Here is a 19,289-nt window from a genome sequence, read left to right on the forward strand (position 1 = left end):
TTGTTTATACATTCATTTCACTGCTAGAGAATTATTATGGTGTGCATGTGCGTGTGTGTAATGGTGGGGGTGGGATGGATGGGTAAATGAATGGGTGTACACACTTTCAAGATATAAGATACTTTATTCTTTCCCCCTCTCATGGGGTGTCGAGATCCGCATTAGTACACAACGTAAAATGTCAACATCACAACGACTGTTTAGTGAAGCTGTTCATCGTAGGCGGATCACAGGAAAGACATCGGCACTAATACAAAAGGTTTTATTGCTTGTACACTAACACATCCGGGCTGCAAGTCGGATCATCCAAACATCACTAAAAATAAAACAAACAACTAAAACACTTCCAGCTATCAACTGTAAAGAACCTCTGTTCTGTTCAGTCCCAGCCACCTGAACCACGACGAGGACACCACCCACATGACTAACTCATAGACGGAGACTCGCAACAACTGCCAGTGTTCGCGCAGTCTCGTGCGCAACACGCACCCCACCGCCCCCTCGCACTGCCGCCGCTCATCTTGCGCCACGGCGCGGATGCAGCAACGCGACATGTTGATGAAGGAGGTGGCGTTGGCGCGGGTGTGCAGACTGGCCTCGATGCCGCGCAGCACATCGTTGGTCTTGAAGATGAGCAGCAGCTGGCGCGGCACGCGGTTGAGGATGTCACTGATCTCCAGCAAGTAGTCGCTCACCTTCGTCTGGATCTCAGAGCCCTGCAGAGGACGAGGACTTTTGAAGACGTGAACACAACAGCGAACAACTATGAAAATAATATCGGTTAACAGTATTAGAACTAAGACTTCTTCAATCGTTAAAAAAGGATTTTACACCCTGCTAGTTCTTTAAAACCGATAAGGTCGAAAACTTAGAAGACTGGTAATATGAGCTGACAAAATTTGACTTTCTTAACCCCTGTATAAAATTGTCCATACAGTCCATTCAAACCTGACATTTATGATCAATTTAGGTAAAGAAAGTGATACGAAGTGTCATATAACCAGATTTAAAACCACACAAGACAGAGTTGTGTCATTCTGTCTTCGCTTTCTGAAACAATGATTCCTTCTAAATCCTTTTGCAAAGAAGTTTCTGACTACCGGCGCCCTCGGAAACGTGTTTCTATACGAAACATGACGTCACAGGTGAAGCTATTCTAACGCATTCTCGCCTTTAGAAACGCTCTTAACCGGACCAACACAGACGAGTCTTTGACCACGTTTGGGAAAGCTTTTGCATAATGACTGCATAAAAACTTTGCCAAAGCAGGTAAAATATTCGTCCATGTTGACTGGGATTAGAACGGCGTTGAAAGGACTATCTCTCTCATGTGCCATGCCAACCTCAATGTCCGTGAACTCGTGCTTGCCGATGCCGGCCTGCAGCGCCTTCCAGGATCGCGCTGTCAGCATGCAGGCAAAGAGACCGAACAAGTGGCCCACATTCAGGGCCTCCGCGTGCCGTTTCATACCTTCCACGTCAGCGTTAATCATGGCCAGCCACATCTTGCTGTAGTGGATGCGCAGATCGTCGTCTAACTTCTGCTTGAGGCGGACACACAATCACGTGACATTTGTGTTAAGATTAAAGAAAGGATTAAAACTGGGACGATAAAATCGCATTTACGCTAAAAGGCTGTTTTCTGTTGTTTTTGTTTGTTTGTTTGTTTGTTTTTTATTGGTTATCGTTGGTTGGGAGATGTAAATATTTAACTCGTTCATTTCACTTAATTGCATGCGCTTTCACGTGCACGCGAATGCATCGTTGCGCATTCATGCTGTCCCAAACAGACATGTTTAAATGAAACTACAAGGATTTCAACACACGATTTTTGCAAACATACTAACGTAAGCTGGTAAGCCTCCCACGCATCTTTAAGAGGTTTCTGAAGCTGAAGTTATAAACAATCGTCTACAATGCTTCTTAAGGAACATCAATCTCATTCCAAATTACATTTTGGGTTGATACTACTGTAAAATACTCCCCACTCCACACAGCAGCAAGGCACAGAACAATAGAGATTAGATGATCCTGGCGATCACCTGATATAGTCCATGGTCCAGTAGAGTAATCTGCACGCCTTGAGGAGTTTGACTGATCAATATATTTCCTGGGTGAGGATCACAGTGGACATAGCCTTGGACAAAAATCATCTCGCTGTACAACAATCCCAGTTTTCTTGACACCTGCCAATCAGTATCACAGGATTTGAAACAGTCAACCCCAAAAAAGGGGAGGAAATCCAATTCACAAGAGTCAGGCATCTGCAAACGATTACCTTAAAGAAACTGAAGATGCAGATTAAATTCATCAGATGTACAGATTTTAAACAATTCTTATAACAGAAAGTACGTTTTACTATTTATCTCCACCAGCAGTCTTAACGTGACATCTAAAGGTAAACTGGCCAGCCTATCAATTTTTAGTTCCTTAATTGTCTCACCTCATTTACTGAAATACCATGTTCTTGCATATATTTTAGGTTGTCAACCTTTCCACCTTCACAGTACTCCATAGTAAGGACACGTGGTGATGTAAGTTCCCAGTAAATTTTGGGTACCTGCAAAAGGAGGATGATTCACTGAGTCTGTATGTGGATCACAAGTAGGAACTCCAAACCTAACACTTCTATGCATGTAATGTCGAATTCCAGCCGGTGGTATGTCATGGGACTGTCGTATGGTAGGCTTGCTTTGAACAGATGGTGATACCGCGATAAAGAAGCAAACCATGTGCATGGCATAAACTTTTTCAGGAGGTGAGCTGTCCTCCGCTGCTCCCCCATCTCCAGAAGGCTGACCTCAATCTTAAATATGTTACATTACAGTTTCTTGATAAAATAATGTGATACAGTCTGTGAACACTTGCCTTGAAGAAGTCAAAATGCTGAAAGATGATGGATGCCTGCTCACAGTTGTGTCCTTCATTGATAAAGTCAAGTTCCACAGGGAGGTTCTTCTTTGTTTCCTCAGCCAGCCAGGCATACTGAAAACCTGGGAAAATCCATGTGATGCCATGCACCAGTAGCTGTAAAAGGGAAAGTAGTTTATACATCATCAATGGTATTTTTCATCAGAGAATTATATACAAGCAATTCTGGTAAAGCAAAATTTAAGGTATATCTTAAATGTTCAAGCAAGAACACAAACTCCTCTGCAGTTCTTATGCTTTACATTATATTTACATCAACAATAAGATTATAAGCATCATCAACAAGAAAAAACGTAAATCACCAGAGTGAATTACACAGAAATACAGTTTTTATCAACTAATCAAACAGTAATCTGTAACTAACATTCTTAATTACATTCAGGATAATAATACTTCCTAACCTGTAAACTGATATATCAGGTTATTACATTATTCCCACCTCCATGGTTTTGATGTCTATGGCTGAATAGGCCTTGACCTTTGGGTGCTGCACTTTGACAGCAACCACACGGCCATCTTTCAGAACTGCTTTGTGCACCTGAGCTAATGAGGCAGCTCCTAGAGGTTTTGGGTCAAAAGATGCAAAGATCTCGTTGACCTGTTCAACAAAGTCAATGTTCTTCTCAAGAATCTCATAAACTTATAGATTTGAGCAAACTTATTTGATTTACATCCACATTGATTTTTTAGATCCACACATACAAAATACTTGTAAAAAAACGTTTTTGTTACATTATTTGAATATAATAAGTAATGCTTATACTTATTTTGAAGATTACAAGTTATAGGTGTAATCCAAATGAATTAAAACAACAAAAAACATATCTATATAAATTGTAACATTATGCAACTAAATCAGTAACTTATTACTTTTTTCAAACCATCACTACCTTCTTTCCAAAATCTTCTTCAATGACTTTATAGATATCTTTTAAGTCAGATTGTGGTGCTTCACTGTGGAAAATCTTCATGGTTTGGACGTATTCCTTTGGCAGCAAATAATCAAGGGATCCAACATGTTGACCAACTTTAACGAAAGCACCCCCATTTTTAGCACACATCTTTTGGAGACATATTGCTGATCGATGATGAATCTAGAAGAATGTATAACACCTGTTAGTAAACACACACTCTCTCTATCACACAAAGAAAACTGAGTAATGAGAAGCTGTAAAGATATGGTGAAAATGTTATTGGACTATTAAGAAATCGCAGAAAAGATCAAATTAATTGGCTGCCATAAAAGAAGTCTCAAGACTTATTTTTGTTCTTACCTGAGACTTGGTGATGATATAGTCTGGTGAGTTAGGATCTAAACCCTTTAGTGTCCACTTGTAATCAGCTGCTATAGAAAGTGCCTGAAAAATATCACAAAGAAATAAGATGGCTCATTGATCAGTGCTTACAAACTATAAAATGCATGTGATTTTAGGATCTCCTGTTAAAACTAGGGTCTTTAGACTCATAGTTGAAACTGTTGGATTTATTTTTAGACCCCTATATAATAGTTTATTGTGGATTTTAGCAATCAGTTCAAGGAAAAAACAAAAACAAAAATTCATTCACGTATCAATATTTTATTGATATTTGATGGAAAGAAACTGATTTAATTATTAAATGACATTTTATGCAATTAAACTTGTGTCACTATTATTTTATAAATAGACTGATGAAACATCTGGTTTCATTTAGTGGTACGTCATGTCTTTAATTTGTGATGAGACCTCCAACCTAATATATTTTTACATTTTCTGATCCCCAGATACCAAATTGTTTTACATTTTGAGACCGCCTCAGCAATTTGGAGCTGTTTTACACGATTTATGTACATTTCTATGTAATCGGTAAATATGTCATTTCTAAATGCACAGACGAGCCATTCTTTTCACATCCCTATCCTTTTGAAACCAAATGTACTCATAAATAAACAAAGGGGAGAGGGTTTGAAATAATGCAGTCAATTCTTTAATAAACATTAATAAATTCATAGTATGCCAGAAGCATGACATTTAAAATGATAATCCTATTAAAACATACAAATTATAAATATGACCTACAGCAAGTGCTGCTCGTCCAAATCGAACTGCGCCCACTGTTGACACTTCCCAATCATTCTTTTGTAGAAAAATTACGCTTCCAGCTGCTAAGGATGCAGCAGATGTAATTTGAATGATTCTTCGGATTTCCCTCTTCATTTTCTTTAAAGTGCCTGGAAATATCTTTAAAAATATAAGTTCCTTCACTTTCGTGGAAACATATCTGTCAAACTATAACACAAACAACACAGAAGTAAACAATGCCTCTCGAGTAATACGCTTGTTTCAGCCAAGCATTTAATTCACTTTCAGTTTTTTCTTTTTTTGAATTGATAACATTATTACTGATAAAGGTGTCTAGTTGAATAACCATTCAATGATTCATTTACTCCATCATTGTCGTGAGAAAGAGAAGCAGACGATATTTGTACCTTTTTCTCAGAAAGCACACGGCATCAAAAAGATACACAAAAATAGCGTCGTATGCTTTGATATGTATGTTTTCTTTTAATAAATCTATTTATTATCAGTTTAAAAGACATTATACCCCAGTAACATGCGTACGTTGTGCTCGAGAGAGCAAAAATTCGCCTCAAAAAGACATGACATTGTTCGATTGTCTAAGAGTTAGATCCCTTGATAACTATTTTCCAAAAATATAAAAATAACGTTGTATATTTCATTTAGCAGCAGTAATGAAAAAATGTTGCATGAAAATAAGAATAAAAGTTTATAAAAATACACTTTGGGAACTCCCGTCAGGCTGTTACCAGAGTCGGAGTGATAGCAAACGGAAGCCATCTTTGTTACAAGAGTACATACGTTTAACCACGGTTTAACTTTACAATGGTGTCATTATCAAGGTATCATATTGTTGTTTTTCATTCTTGCAACTTCAGATACGAGCGCTTTCTATGAAAAGAGATACTATATGATTTGGGACTCTGAAAATGAGAATAATTTATAAAAATGCACTTTGGGTACTCCTGTCAGGCTGTTACCACAGTTCATGCGGAGACATAGCAAACGGAAGCCATCTTTGAACGAGAGAATCTTGATGCAATACATTCGCATAACTTTACAATGGTGTCATTATCAAGGTATCATATTGTTGTTTTTAATTCTTGCGACTTCAAAATACAATCGCTTTCTATGAAAAGAGACACCATGTTTTGGGACTCGGTTAAATTTGTCACTGTGGGACTAAGCGACGTGGGTAATATATCACTGTCGATAATCCAGTCTTAAAATGACTGTAGTCTTTATATTTCGTCAACAAATTCCTTTATTTATGTAGTTATTTATTGTGTGCTAGCATCCTACCGGCACCTACGCAGCGGATATTTGACAGAGATGAAGAAGAAAAGTCAATCAGAGCACAGATGCAGGTAATCACTATGGTCTTTAAATAACTGTTTTAATTGCATAGAGCGTTTGTCAGTAACTGATAAGACAATAGGCTATATTATCTCTGCAGACTTTTGACTCCAGCTTATGCATATTTAAACGTGGATGGGAAGATCACCTATAATTAAAGGCTTGTACATTATTAATAAACCTGGAAACAGCCCCATCAGTCTCTTATAACAACATTTCATGCCATTAATAGAGTATGAAGTACAGATTTCTTTTGGCTGCTATAATTCATTTTGCATTATATGGGTACAAGTAATGAATCTTTACAAATGAAGCATCTCATGTCATTGAATTTACTTTATTCTTTCTTGCATAGGTTTTAGCTAATGGGTTGATATGCAATACCCACAGTTCATCGTCTTAGGGTTGTTGCTCTCCACATGTCCAGCCAACTAGAATCCAATAACACACGCAAAGGCCATACACACTGGCCATGTCGGTCAGGTGGTTTCCGAGGTCACGGCCGGTAATCTGCGGTGACATCAGGGGGCTCCTAGCCCACCTTCTTCTGGGTGCTGAACAAAAATCACGTCGATCACGGAATGGTCCCGTAAAGTGATTCTTCCTTATCCAGAAGGCTCCAGTTAAATCCGCCCATACGATTAAAACCTGTAACTTGAGATTATACTACAATTCTAGACAATGTTCTCCAATTCACACATCTTTCTCTCATATGTTTGCAACTTTGGAACATATATAAGTTCTAATACAAATTTCATAAGCAATAACAGAAAAAGATGTCATACCTCGTCTAGGCAAGGTTAATCCAAAAACGAGCAGTACCGCGCTGCATCCAGCATGGATCGACACTACCCTTCTACTATACATAAAATCTCTCAACATACACTTTTAGTCCGTGAGCCGCAAAAGGGTTGAATATTCCGAAAAGCATGGGAGGCATGGACTGGTCCTTGACACTAATGATCAAGTGGCTTTGTATGATTTTTGTTCACTGTCTTAAAGAACTTCGTCATTTCCAACAGTCAACATCTTGCTTGCTTGCCATTTTGCAGGTTGCATCAGTAAGCAGTCATCGAACTGCTCCTCCATATGGTCATCGTAAAGGATGGGTGCCAAGAACACAGGATGACTTTGGCGATGGAGGAGCATTCCCAGAGATTGGTATCGCACAGTATCCTCTGGCTATGGGTCTGAAGAAAAGCACGTCTAATGCCCTGGCTGTCTCTCTGGATGCTACTGGAAAGATCAAGTATGATGCCATAGCAAGGCAGGGACATGGGAAAGATAAGGTAGACGATCATTTGACTTGAAGTGTTAATGTTACATTTAATGGTTTTTTTTTCTTTCAACCATTTTTCACTGCTCTTTTTATCCTCTGTTGTAGGTATTTGTTTTTAGCATTGGTTAAGGAGCAAATCTTTTGGATTCAAGGTAGACGTTTGAAGAAAGTCATACATTGTAGTTTTTTAATGAATAATTAGGGATTGGTACTGTAACAAGAAGTATTCTGGTGTATATTATATTGTACAGATCTCTGTGTGTGTTTGTGAATGTTCATACTTGAATGTTGGCTGCTGTCAAAGGTGATACATTCGCGTCCTCAAGATTTGCTCCCAAAACCCATCGAGGATGATGACCCCGAGCTTCAGAAACCTGATGATGAACAGGTTATGGAAAACACAGAGAAGACTCGCATGGCACTTGAAAAACTTGTGTCTGGAAAAATTTCTGCAGCAATGCCTGTGAGGCATGCAGAGAAACAGGCACCAGCTCAATACATTAGGTAAATATTTAGCTTCTGGCTTATGAGTGTATTTGATTTATATTGTGAACTGTTATTACCGTATGTCATGCTTAGGTTTGTCCACTTATATCGTTAATTTTTAACAGATCACTTTGCATGCTACTTGTTTCTTAATCTACTGATGTGTGGTCTTTTAGGTATACTCCTTCACAGCAGGGAGTGGCTTTCAACTCGGGAGCAAAACAGAGAATTATCCGCATGGTTGATGTCCAGAGAGACCCCATGGAACCTCCCAAATTTAAGTAAGTACATTTAACCTTCACCGTGTATTAATGTATTGATGGATGCTTGCTATTGGGCACCACCCTTGACAACAAGCTAACCTTTACTCAAAATATCTGTTAACAAAAATTTTGTAAAAGTTTGTTGTAGCGAACAAAATTTTGCAGGCTTTTTTGTTCCTTATTTTATTTTCAGGCAAATCGTGGCTCCAAAGAAGATTAAGAGCAATTAATAGTAGTGAGGTAATGATAAGGAAGGATTTCAAAGTATGAATGATGCGTCTGTCGGATATGTGATGTCTGTTAGTCAAAAAAGTCATCGATTTATAATGTCATCATGGAGGAATCCAAGAGTAATTCCTACAGTCAACCATGTCTGCTTTGGTTAACGTGGTAAATATATGTGTGAAAAGATATTCGGATAACGAACAGATTAAGGTACCTGTATTCGTAGTAGTATAAAAAAAAAGATAGAGAAGACCTGGAAGAGTAAGAGCCATGTATTTTTTAGCTAAATATTAGGAGCATTTGCCAGCTAGGCAACAATTCTGTACTTGTACGCTAAAAAATGTCAGATCACAAAACACTTTTGTACCCAGGTGTATAATTCAGGTTGAAGGGACTGCAATTCAAATTGGTGTGTGAAGGAAACATGTAGGAGTGGAATGTGAGCTTAATAATCATTTATACCTTGGAACATTTTGTATATTGCCTCTGTCTTTTCCCGCGAAGAGTTAATTTGAGAAATGTCTTTCTAAAAAAAATAGTATTATAGAAGATAAGTTATTGTCATAGTAATAAAAGCAGCAAAATTCAATGTGGTTTCATTACACATTACAATAGCACTTTCACTGATAAGTTGATTCAACAGCTGTAAAACCTGCACTCTCTGGGCTTAATGACAAATCTTTCTTTGACATAATTATTAATACTTAAGAAAATTTGAAATACATTTATTCAAACAAGTATTTTCCTTGTCCTTATCCAGAGTAAACAAGAAATACCACGAGGACCACCATCACCTCCTGCCCCAGTCTTGCACTCACCTAACAGAAAGGTACTTATAAAGTCATTGCTATGGTCCAAAAGATCCTATTATCTTGTAATAATATATAGAAACATAATTATTTCTTGTCTTGATGCTTGAGCAATATTGTCTTAATAGTGATTTTGTTATATGTCAATCTTTTTGTGGTGTTAAAGCATTTCGTGCTGTATATACAAGCTTGCTTTTATTTGCAGGTGACAGTGAAAGAGCAGCAAGAGTGGAAGATTCCACCATGCATTTCAAATTGGAAGAACAACAGAGTGAGTTCTTTCTTGTGATTGGGCAACATTTGAAGGGAAAATATTTGCTTGGCAGTTGTCAATCTCGGTTAATAAAGGAAGGGGCATACTGGTGTACTTAAGCACAGCTTGAGATGATGTGAAAAGGGGGATTGTGGACATCAAGGATTGAGAAATGTTTTCTTTCTTATGGTTGCTAAAAAGTGTATCTGTGCTTTGCAGGGTTACACCATTCCCTTGGACAAGCGGTTGGCTGCCGATGGCCGGGGACTTCAAAATGTACACATCAATGAAAACTTTGCTAAGCTGGCAGAAGCCCTCTACATAGCGGATAGAAAGGTATGCAATATAAGAACAAAATATAGGGGTTAAAGGGGAAGTGTTGCTGTAATTAAAAGATCCTAATTTTTGAAATTCATTAGCCATTTGCTTGACAGGAAGTACTCATATAGTCATTGGAATGATACAATTTGATCATCTTGTCTGCTTCAGGCACGTGAAGCTGTTGAGATTCGTGCTCAAATTGAGAAAAAAATGGCGCAGAAGGAGAAAGAGAAGAGGGAGGAGGGCTTGAGGCTGCTAGCTCAGAAAGCAAGGGATGAACGTGCTGGCATCCGCCGAGCTGAAGGTTGGTGCTTTTGAAAGTGTTGCACTGACTTTTAAATGATACCCCAAGTTTTAGATTGTATTGCATCATTTTGTTTCCTTTATAATGTTTGCTGACCATGTAATAGAAAAGAGCTTGAAAGTTGTATTTTAATTTTGGGGGGGAGGTGATGACCATAAAGATAATTTTGGCACTGATTTTTTATTTTTTTTTTTATTAATTAAAGGCCAGAGGATTACATTCATAGTTACAATTTAGTATTACATTTGCAAAACGTTTAACAGAGCGAGATGAAGAAGCAGCTGAGAGGGATGAATTGCGGCGTGAACGTGCTAAGGATAGACAACATCAGCGCAACCTTGCCAGAGCTGCTCCAGACAAGAGGTAGAATTCACGATTAGTGGGATTTATTTCTTTTCATGATGCTCCATTGTCATGTCTGTCTGACAAAATTTGTGACGCTCAGACTAGCAAGACTGTTGACAGTACACTTTGAACAACCTCAGCTTTGTTCATTTCAGAACCAAGGTGATGAAAGCCCGAGACAGGGACATCAGTGAAAAAATTGCGTTGGGTTTGCCCAACGCTGGTGCTTCTTCTCAGGAAACACAGTTTGACCAGCGACTCTTCAACCAGACCAAGGTAACTAATAATTTTCCACAGAGATTGTGCACGTATAAGTGTTCGTAAATGTTAGTGTTCTTTAAATGAAAATAATAACATACCAAAATAATGTTCACCATTTTGTGGATTATTTCATTGTTAATGCTATAAATTGTTGAAAAGTATTCTTGACATCTTTGTCTCTTGTGTTATGAGAACTTTTTGGATTCTGTTTGTGCAGGGTATGGACAGTGGGTTTGGAGATGATGAAGCTTATAATGTTTATGACAAACCTTGGCGGGAAGAGAATTCTGTGGCAAACAACATATATCGACCATCCAAAAAGTTGGACAATGACCTGTATAGTGACGACTTAGACACTTTGATGAAAACTAAAAGGTATGTTTGGAAACACTTCACATTTCAACCTATTATATCCGTGTTGCTGCTGTGTTTAATATTTTTACCTTGAAAAGGTGGCAAAGAAGCTCCAGAAAGTCTTTTTTTTTTTTTTTTTTTTCTCCCTACTGTATGCTCTAATTATTATTTCTCATTTCACGCTTAGAACAGTTTCATTTAATGCTAATCCCTAGCATTATTTCGGCTAAAAATTTTATTTTGGTTAATCACTTAACCACAGGCTTTACCCCTGTGTGGAATTTTGTGTAAAAATAGACAGATTTGTTCTCAGATGCAGTGGAATTGTAAGTACCAATAAAGGTTAAAGGGATTCTAAAGACAAAATAGAACTGCTTAGAATTGCGTAAAGAGTAGGATCAGTTTGAATCTCGTCTGTATGTATGTTCATGTGGAAAATATTGAAGGTTTTTAGTAGAATGCTGTGTTTAATAAGAGAAATTACACGGGACTTTTTTTTTTTGCTTTGACGAAATCTCTTTCTCCGTCACGTGACCGTATGACGTGTGGTTTCCATAGTGAGAACCATGCCTCGAGAATGTGCTGCACCCGATTGCCATGAAAAGATGGGAAAAGAGTCAAAAGTTTCTTTTCATCACTTTCCTAAAGACAAGGCAATACAAAAAGAGTGGGTCATACCAATAGAAAGACTCGTTCCCAGTACGAAAAAGCTTTGGGAGCCCAATGAGTGGGACGCATTATGCTCCAAGCCATCTTGATTGTATATTTGGATATCACTAATCCAACGCAAAATCTTCCAAATTACCGCAGACGCTTCATGTCAGAGACTGACGTCATAAGGAGACAAGTCTTCCATCTCGGGAAGATATTGCGATTACTCGGGGGAAGGAAACAAGGGTCAATTTCTCTGGATTTTTGTGATTTTTATATACTTCGGCAACCGAAATAGTGTTAATAAGTGGTATTTAAGTGAGAAATGAATCCTTTATTTCTCCTGTATCGCTCTCGTGCTCTGTAATTGTAACTAAATATATTTTTAAAACGTTTGACCGTCGCCACAGTCTTATCACAAGCCTTGAGCATCCCTTTAACCATTTTGACATAAAATTCTGAGCTAAAGTAGTGCTTCTGTACTCTTTTAGATACAAACATGCTTTCATCTGCAGGTTTGTGCCTGACAAAGAATTTGAAGGAACAGACCGCAAGAGACGGCGAGATGGTCCCGTTGAGTTCCTTCGGGATATTGAGGAGGACGTTTTTGGATTGAATAAGTTCTTCAAGGACGCTAAAGAAGGTCAAAAGCGTCCAGCAGAGGAGTCTGGGCGTTCTGGGAGAGAGTATGACGGGAAGAGCAGTAAAAAGAGACGGGAGTGAGATCTTGGGAAAGACAGTTCTTTCAGCATGAAGTTTTCGTCTTATAAGCCAGGCTGGGACATAAATGTGCTGCATGGGCAAGAAATATTCAGGGGCAAAATGGGGTGTTGTGCTATAAGCGGTCATCAGATTCATCCAGCATGTTTATGTTGAAGCTGTTTGGACTTGTTTCCATCTTGTTTTTAATACATTTTGAGGATATCATGATTTCACAGATTCAGTTTTTTCTGGTCATGCATTGACAAAATGGAAGGTTTGGCAGTCCAGCTCCGTGTGCATACCTCTGTGTTTGGTGCATGATTAAAAGTACAGTAGCTTACTACTGATGTAATATCAGACTGCTCATTAAAATCAGTGTTGTCAATCTTGTGGCATTTGTGTATGACAAATGGTGAGATGACCAATAGATCAGAGTGTATTTATTCTAGAACACTGCCTAGTGAGATTCCTGCAAAATTTTGCTTGAGGGTCCATAATTTGAGAGCAATTGCAGAGAAGCAGCACTTCAAAAATGATTAGCATTCTTTGCATTAGGGTGAAACAAGTTACCTAGACCTGAGGCATAATAAACAGCTTGTGCTGATACCTGAATGCAGAAACCGAAAACTGCAAAGAAAACTCCTGAACAAGGTAGAGCGTTTTATTTACCAAGTGACATTAAAAAAATCCAGTGTATGTATTGTACAATTTCACCCCAAAAATAGCTGATCAAATTCAACACAATTTCAATTGTGCTTCAATTTAAATTGAAAGGAAAAGGTACAACTAAGTCTCTTATGCTTGCTTTCTTTCATTAGCATCTACAGTACGCATGCTCTCTTTCATACAGTAATTTTGGTCCTCTCAAGAATCCTAGCTTACAACCATCACAGATTCAAGCAGATGTCAAACCAAAAATGATGTTGAAGAAAACGCTATACAATTCCTTACAATTATGCAAAATTAAGGAATTAAACTATACAGGCCACCCAGCAGTAGGGTGCTATGATGCTATCAAAGCTCAAGAAATTGTAATCGGCACAAGGTTAGGCTATGGAACCAATGACCAGATCTTATGTACATCCATCATGGGTCGTAGAACTTGAAAGGCAGGTGGAGGTTCAGATGTCGTCTTGCAAATCCTTCATTGCTCTTATTTCCTTTGTTGCCTTTATCATCTGCTCTTTTAGAAGCTGTACAAAAATTAAATACTTCAAATCAAATATAAGTTGTGTTTAAATAATTCTTAAAAATGACACCTACGCTACAGTACCTCAACTTTTAAAATAAGAGGTTCAGAACGCCCAGAAATAATTGATAACAGCATATATGTTCACCATTTGGGTGTGCACATAATAAAAAAAGAACCTTGTTTCAGCATCAAAGCATCTTTTGCCTGCCCTCAATGAGTCATACCTTCACCTTTTCAATTTAGGCTGAAAATATCAAGAAAGAAGAATATTTATATAGTGCTTTTCCCCACCATTAAAGGCAGGTTAAAAGCACTTTTTCTCTTTTATATTAAAAACGAAAAACAAGCATCATAATAATGGATGCTGGTCTCGTAATCACTGAAAAATAGTCAAATTCCAACAATAAGATCATCAGGTTAGTTTTACAATCACCGAGAAATAGCCAGATTGTGTTCAAGAATTTCCAGACTGAAATACTGGAGGCAACCATCCGCATGTTTGGATAGTCATAGTTCACAAGCGCTGGCCTAGGACGAGTGTGGAGTTCAGAGAGACACGTGTCCGGTGTCTGATATTAAAACATGGCTAGCCTTCACTCTCCTATGTATGACACCTTTGCTATGCAAGTATTCCACAGCATGCAGTACACCATGCAAAATACATATGACTGCTAGCTCTGGCAGATCGCTGAGAAGTAGGCATGCAGCAGGTGATGGCAAGAACCTTAGTTCATAACAGGCATGACTTCACAGTAATGTGGGAGAACAGTCTCATGTAGCTGCTTTGTTAATACAACTTTCTGTATTAATACCTGTCTGGCAACCCCTATTAAGAGTTCACAGAGGAAGAAATTTGCTGCTATGAAAAAGTAATGCAATGATAGCAAACTTTTCAATCAGAAAGATTGACAGGCCTAAAGCAATAATACAAGATTAAAAAAAATTTTACATGGACTTGTGGATTTGCTGTCTGTCTGCCAAGACCAACGCTTAGCCTCTTGTGAAGTTCTTCGCTGTTAGTCTTGGCGAGCCTAAACAAAGAATGTGACTAAACTGGATTCATTTGTCGCTAATGCCTCATTTTAGGAGTTAACTGGGAAAAAATCGTCTGCCAGCAGTCCAGTAATACAAGTTTTAACCAACTACTTTGCTGCTTCAGTTGTCCTTGGTGAAAAGTACAGTATTAATACAGGGAAAATTGTGAACTATAGGCTAAAATAAGTTGCAATATTCTATTTATCTGAGCATGGTTTATGGTTCTGCCCCTAACTCAATCTTGCAACCACACCGACTCTTTAACCCCATCTTCTGCAAAAATAAAAATACATCTCAGCTCTGTGGACACTGACCATGTGTACTCGGTAGAAATCATATCCTAACAGTAAGAAATGACTCAGGTACTGAGGCAATTAACAATGGGGATGTTGCATCTCTTTGCAATGATACACTTGGCTGAAACATTATTATGGCACAGTTAAAAAAAACTGAAGTTATACATGTCATTTTTAAGACTCATGGCATACTCAGCGAATCCCATTACTTCACACAAATCTATATATATAACTTCAGCAAGCCTCGCATCTAGATTTTCCCGGAATGGATCAGTTAGTAAGCAAAATAAAAAGTCACATATAATCATGAACACAGGCACAAGCAAGTGCATATATAAATGTGTACATATACCCCCACGTAATTAAAATAAACCTCTAAGTCTATGCACCCAACATGAATAAATGTGTAACAAAAATCTGATTTGTTTTTTTGAGATTTTTTTTTTGCTAAATTCCCACTGGGGCAGGACTGTATAATTCTCACCTCCATTATACACATAAATGTTGCCTAAAATACACAGGCTCTAGTTTTATAAACAAAAATGAAGATGTGAGCACTCCTTTGACATTCTGGTTCATCAGATCATCCTTCACATACAACTCTCATTAATCAGCCTGTAAACACATTTCGTCAAATCTCAGTCATCCTTAATGTTTATCTCTGGAAATAATAAGCACACTCAGCCCTGCATGTAACTGCTGTCATCATGTTACCTTTGGTCACACTATGTTAATGCAACAGCAGTCAGAACACTGCAGTAAACGCCATGTCCATCACTTAAACATCAATAACAGTATATGCAAAGCAAAAACACATCAGAATATTAGAAAACATCGCTACCTTCAACTCTGATCCTTGTCTTTGATTAGCAAGGATGTAAAAGCAGTCACCCCTAAGCACATGGCTAAAAACTAATGTCATCAACCAACCACTTTCGGGTTTAAAGATAACTGCTACTGAATAACTTCCTAATCATGGCAATGAGGCAGCTACATTTCCTAGGAATGTGTACCATGATGAGAAGAATCTACCATCATAAGATAAGCATATCCACATATCCCACAAAAACATTTGCAATGTATAAGGAAACCATTTAAAACATTTGGGTTAAAACTGCAAGAATACCTCAGAGCAGGGACTAGGAGCCCAGTACTTGGCCAGGCTACAATTTACATGACACCACTTAAGTCAGAGCTCAAGTTGGTGCCTAAGAGTGACAACTGATCGGTCTGAGATGAAGCCTTTGGAAGTACGTACTACAGTGCATTCAAAGGCAAGATAGATGTTCTAAGATTAGCAAGAGAAAAAGTATATATACTTTATGACAAGTGCTTTTAAGCTGTGCAAAACCTCTTGTGGTGTTTAAGGGATTTAATTATTGTTAATCATTATTAAGTACCAGCCTGTAAGATCACCCTATTATCAGAAGAGTGAATCAGATAGCCACATTTAGGAAGTAGAGCATGCTAACTGCCCTTATGTTATCCTTTGATAATTGTTGTATTCTGTTATGTGGAGGTATGATGCAAGTACAGCCATGTGATGATATTAATTAGAGAATAGATTATGTGGAATAAAACACCCACTAGAAGAAACCTGGTGGATGAAGATGTGCCATGGTAGACACTCAGAGGATGTAGAGCAATGCTTTTGGTAGACTGTTACTAGACTCTAGCAGATCAAAGAAACAGTAGTAGACTATTGGATTGCTTCACTAGATTTTACCACAGTGATTATAGATTTGACTATTAGTGATAGAGCAGAATCCTCACACAAGCCTGTAGAATTTGGTAAGACAACGCAACAAATTGAATTACAAGAAAATGAGATGGTGTAAAGAAAATATGAATCCTTTACACTCACTTTATAGTAAGGCTACTAAAAGGTCAAGTGATATTGAAACAACCACAATTTTAGATGAGGCATGAAAAAGGCTGTCGAGTGTTTAATAAAGAACATAATTAGTTACCACACAGAGGGAATGCCACCCTAGAGGAGTCATGGTTTGATAAAGAATGTAAACAAGACAAAGACTAATAAGAAAGTGTTTAAGAAAGTTTGAAAGAAGAAAGCACAGGAAGACAGAAATAGCTTACAGCAGAGAAAGAAAGCTGGATAGAAAACTGCAAACAGTAAAGGAACAAACTAAAACAAAAAAATGAAGTCTTTTGCAACAACAAACCAAAGGACTTTTGGGAGGAAATTATGAGATACCCAAAGAAGACAGTTTGTAGTGGGGTAAATAAGTGAAGAGGATTGGGTAAAGCACTTCAAACCATACTAACGTAATCAAATAATTGATGAAACACAAACATTGTTTTGCAGGACGTATTTATTCAGTAAAAGACCGCATATTTTTCACATTATAATTTCAACTACAATTAAAAAGTAAAAAAAACATTATCCCAAAACTGAAGCATATGTAGCATTTCAAACATTTCCAGAAAGCTTCTACATAATGTTCATGAGTATATATTATCTCAGGTATAGCAAAATAAGGTGTAACTTGTTTGAGGATAAATTAAGCAAGATTTAAAAGTCAATGCATATAACCATGTATTCTCCAGGCATGTGTCAGATGATGCGCATTCTCAGACAAATGTTTGCTACTTCTTTAAATGCTTTTTTCTATGTTCTGATTATTCGTGGCTTTGTGTGCTCAGTTCTTAAATTTCACTTTACTTAAAACTCATTTATGTATGAATTCAAGACATTATCAAAGGATAGAGATGAGTTCCACTAACACCAGACATCAAATGGACTTTCGCTCTATTGTTTGCTGATGACTTGACATCAAATATCACTCGTTATTTTGTACAAAACAAACTTTACAGAGTTTTGCATCCTATCACCAGAAAATCTGTTTGAAGCTAACTTAGATAAAACAAAATTGTTGTCTTTCGGGAAAGGTAGTAACTTGGCAATGATGAGTCTAGGGGGGGGGAACCCTAGACAGTGGTAAATAATATATAAATATTTGGACTTCGGATTTCATACAACAAATTAAGTATTATAGTGAACAATAGAGTTGATAAAGTCAAAAAAGGGCACAACCTGAAGTGCTGACAAAGTGCGGCAAGTAATACAACTGCTAGAATGCTTTTTCAAAATCTTTGATGATACATTATTGTGCGGCGCTGGTTATTGAAATGCTGCTGAAATTTGGGGTGTTAACAAATAGTGGCTGATGAAAGAGAAATTCAACCTGTTATTCTTGTAAGATTGTTGAGGTGCTTTAATTAAGTCATCACCCACAAATGTTGGTTTATGGGAGGTTCTTTTTACTATATTCATCATATGACAAAATTAATATCTGTTAAGGAGTGTTGAAGCTCCAGCTCACCACAGGTATGCAAGCACCATGAAGACTATACTCTAAAGCAGGCATTCCAGAGGTCACAAAACATGGGTGACCAAAAAAAAGCAGGGTTTTGTGCGCCAAGCATTTTGGGTTTGTCTAGATGATTCAACAGGCGGGGAGGGAGGTGTTTTTAAAGAAGTTTAGAGAAAGACTACTGATGTTTTTCTTCACAAATGATATACAAGTCTGGAGAATAGTTCCCATTCTAATACTTATAACAGCTCAAAACCTGCTTGCAACGTGAATTGTATGTGGATAGTATAAGCAAGGATTATATAAGAAAGACCTATTCTCAGTTTAGAATTGGTGTTTCAGAAATCAACTGTCATAGAATTCGATTTGCATAAAATGATATAGCGTGCCATTGTCCCTTTTGTACAGATGCCTTGAGAGATGATGCTCATGTCTTATCTCGCAAGAGATAAATATGATAAAGAACTGATATGGCCGTATGACTGAAATAGTATTCTGTAGTAAAATGCGGAAAGAAAAACTGTGGCATGATTTTTTGAGTTTGAAAAAAAGAGACGGTTGTTACTTAGAGGTTAGGGCGACTTACTGGCTCTGGTGGTTGAGGGCTTTAGGATAAGCGTCGGGGGGAATGTGCATACAAGCTATTATTTAATTTTTTGTGTTTAGCATGGACCATAGTTGTATAGTACTCTATAATACTCTTAATTTTTCTTGCGGCGTGTTGATACGACTTGAATCTGATTGCATTTCCATCATCCTTGTATTAGAAAGACAAGTCTGATTACAGCTGATTAATAATATCGTTATCTTTTTTGCCCTCAGTCTCAAATGCTT

The 19,289-nt window shown here is 37.7% G+C and overlaps 2 protein-coding genes across 6 annotated transcripts; one reads left to right on the forward strand and one right to left on the reverse strand.

Moving 5' to 3' along the window:
- Positions 1 to 104: 104 nt before the first annotated feature.
- Positions 105 to 5,612, reverse strand: LOC112570616 (uncharacterized aarF domain-containing protein kinase 1-like). 5 transcript variants are annotated; one of them, XM_025249147.1, is made up of 10 exons: positions 5,515 to 5,612; positions 4,989 to 5,140; positions 4,206 to 4,289; positions 3,822 to 4,025; positions 3,371 to 3,529; positions 2,869 to 3,027; positions 2,444 to 2,560; positions 2,043 to 2,186; positions 1,344 to 1,541; positions 105 to 716 (listed from the first exon to the last, which is right to left on the reverse strand). In XM_025249147.1, exons 2-10 carry the CDS (start codon positions 5,124 to 5,126, stop codon positions 354 to 356), a joined length of 1,566 nt encoding a protein of 521 aa, XP_025104932.1. In that variant the 5' UTR covers positions 5,127 to 5,140; positions 5,515 to 5,612; the 3' UTR covers positions 105 to 353. The 5 variants fall into 5 exon arrangements, with proteins under 5 accessions (XP_025104932.1, XP_025104933.1, XP_025104936.1 ...); XM_025249148.1 differs by having other exon boundaries at positions 4,989 to 5,150; positions 5,515 to 5,607; XM_025249151.1 differs by having other exon boundaries at positions 5,532 to 5,562.
- A 340-nt stretch (positions 5,613 to 5,952) lies between these two features.
- LOC112570618 (SNW domain-containing protein 1-like) lies at positions 5,953 to 12,983 on the forward strand. The gene is given in 13 exon segments (XM_025249153.1): positions 5,953 to 6,067; positions 6,283 to 6,355; positions 7,397 to 7,633; positions 7,928 to 8,127; positions 8,286 to 8,394; positions 9,358 to 9,426; positions 9,612 to 9,677; positions 9,879 to 9,995; positions 10,149 to 10,284; positions 10,548 to 10,647; positions 10,785 to 10,905; positions 11,108 to 11,265; positions 12,411 to 12,983. Coding segments are annotated over 13 exon segments (1,611 nt in total). The 5' UTR covers positions 5,953 to 6,050; the 3' UTR covers positions 12,619 to 12,983.
- Positions 12,984 to 19,289: the final 6,306 nt, after the last annotated feature.

This window comes from Pomacea canaliculata, linkage group LG8 (assembly GCF_003073045.1).
Source record: "Pomacea canaliculata isolate SZHN2017 linkage group LG8, ASM307304v1, whole genome shotgun sequence".
NCBI classification, from domain to species: Eukaryota; Metazoa; Mollusca; class Gastropoda; order Architaenioglossa; family Ampullariidae; genus Pomacea; species Pomacea canaliculata.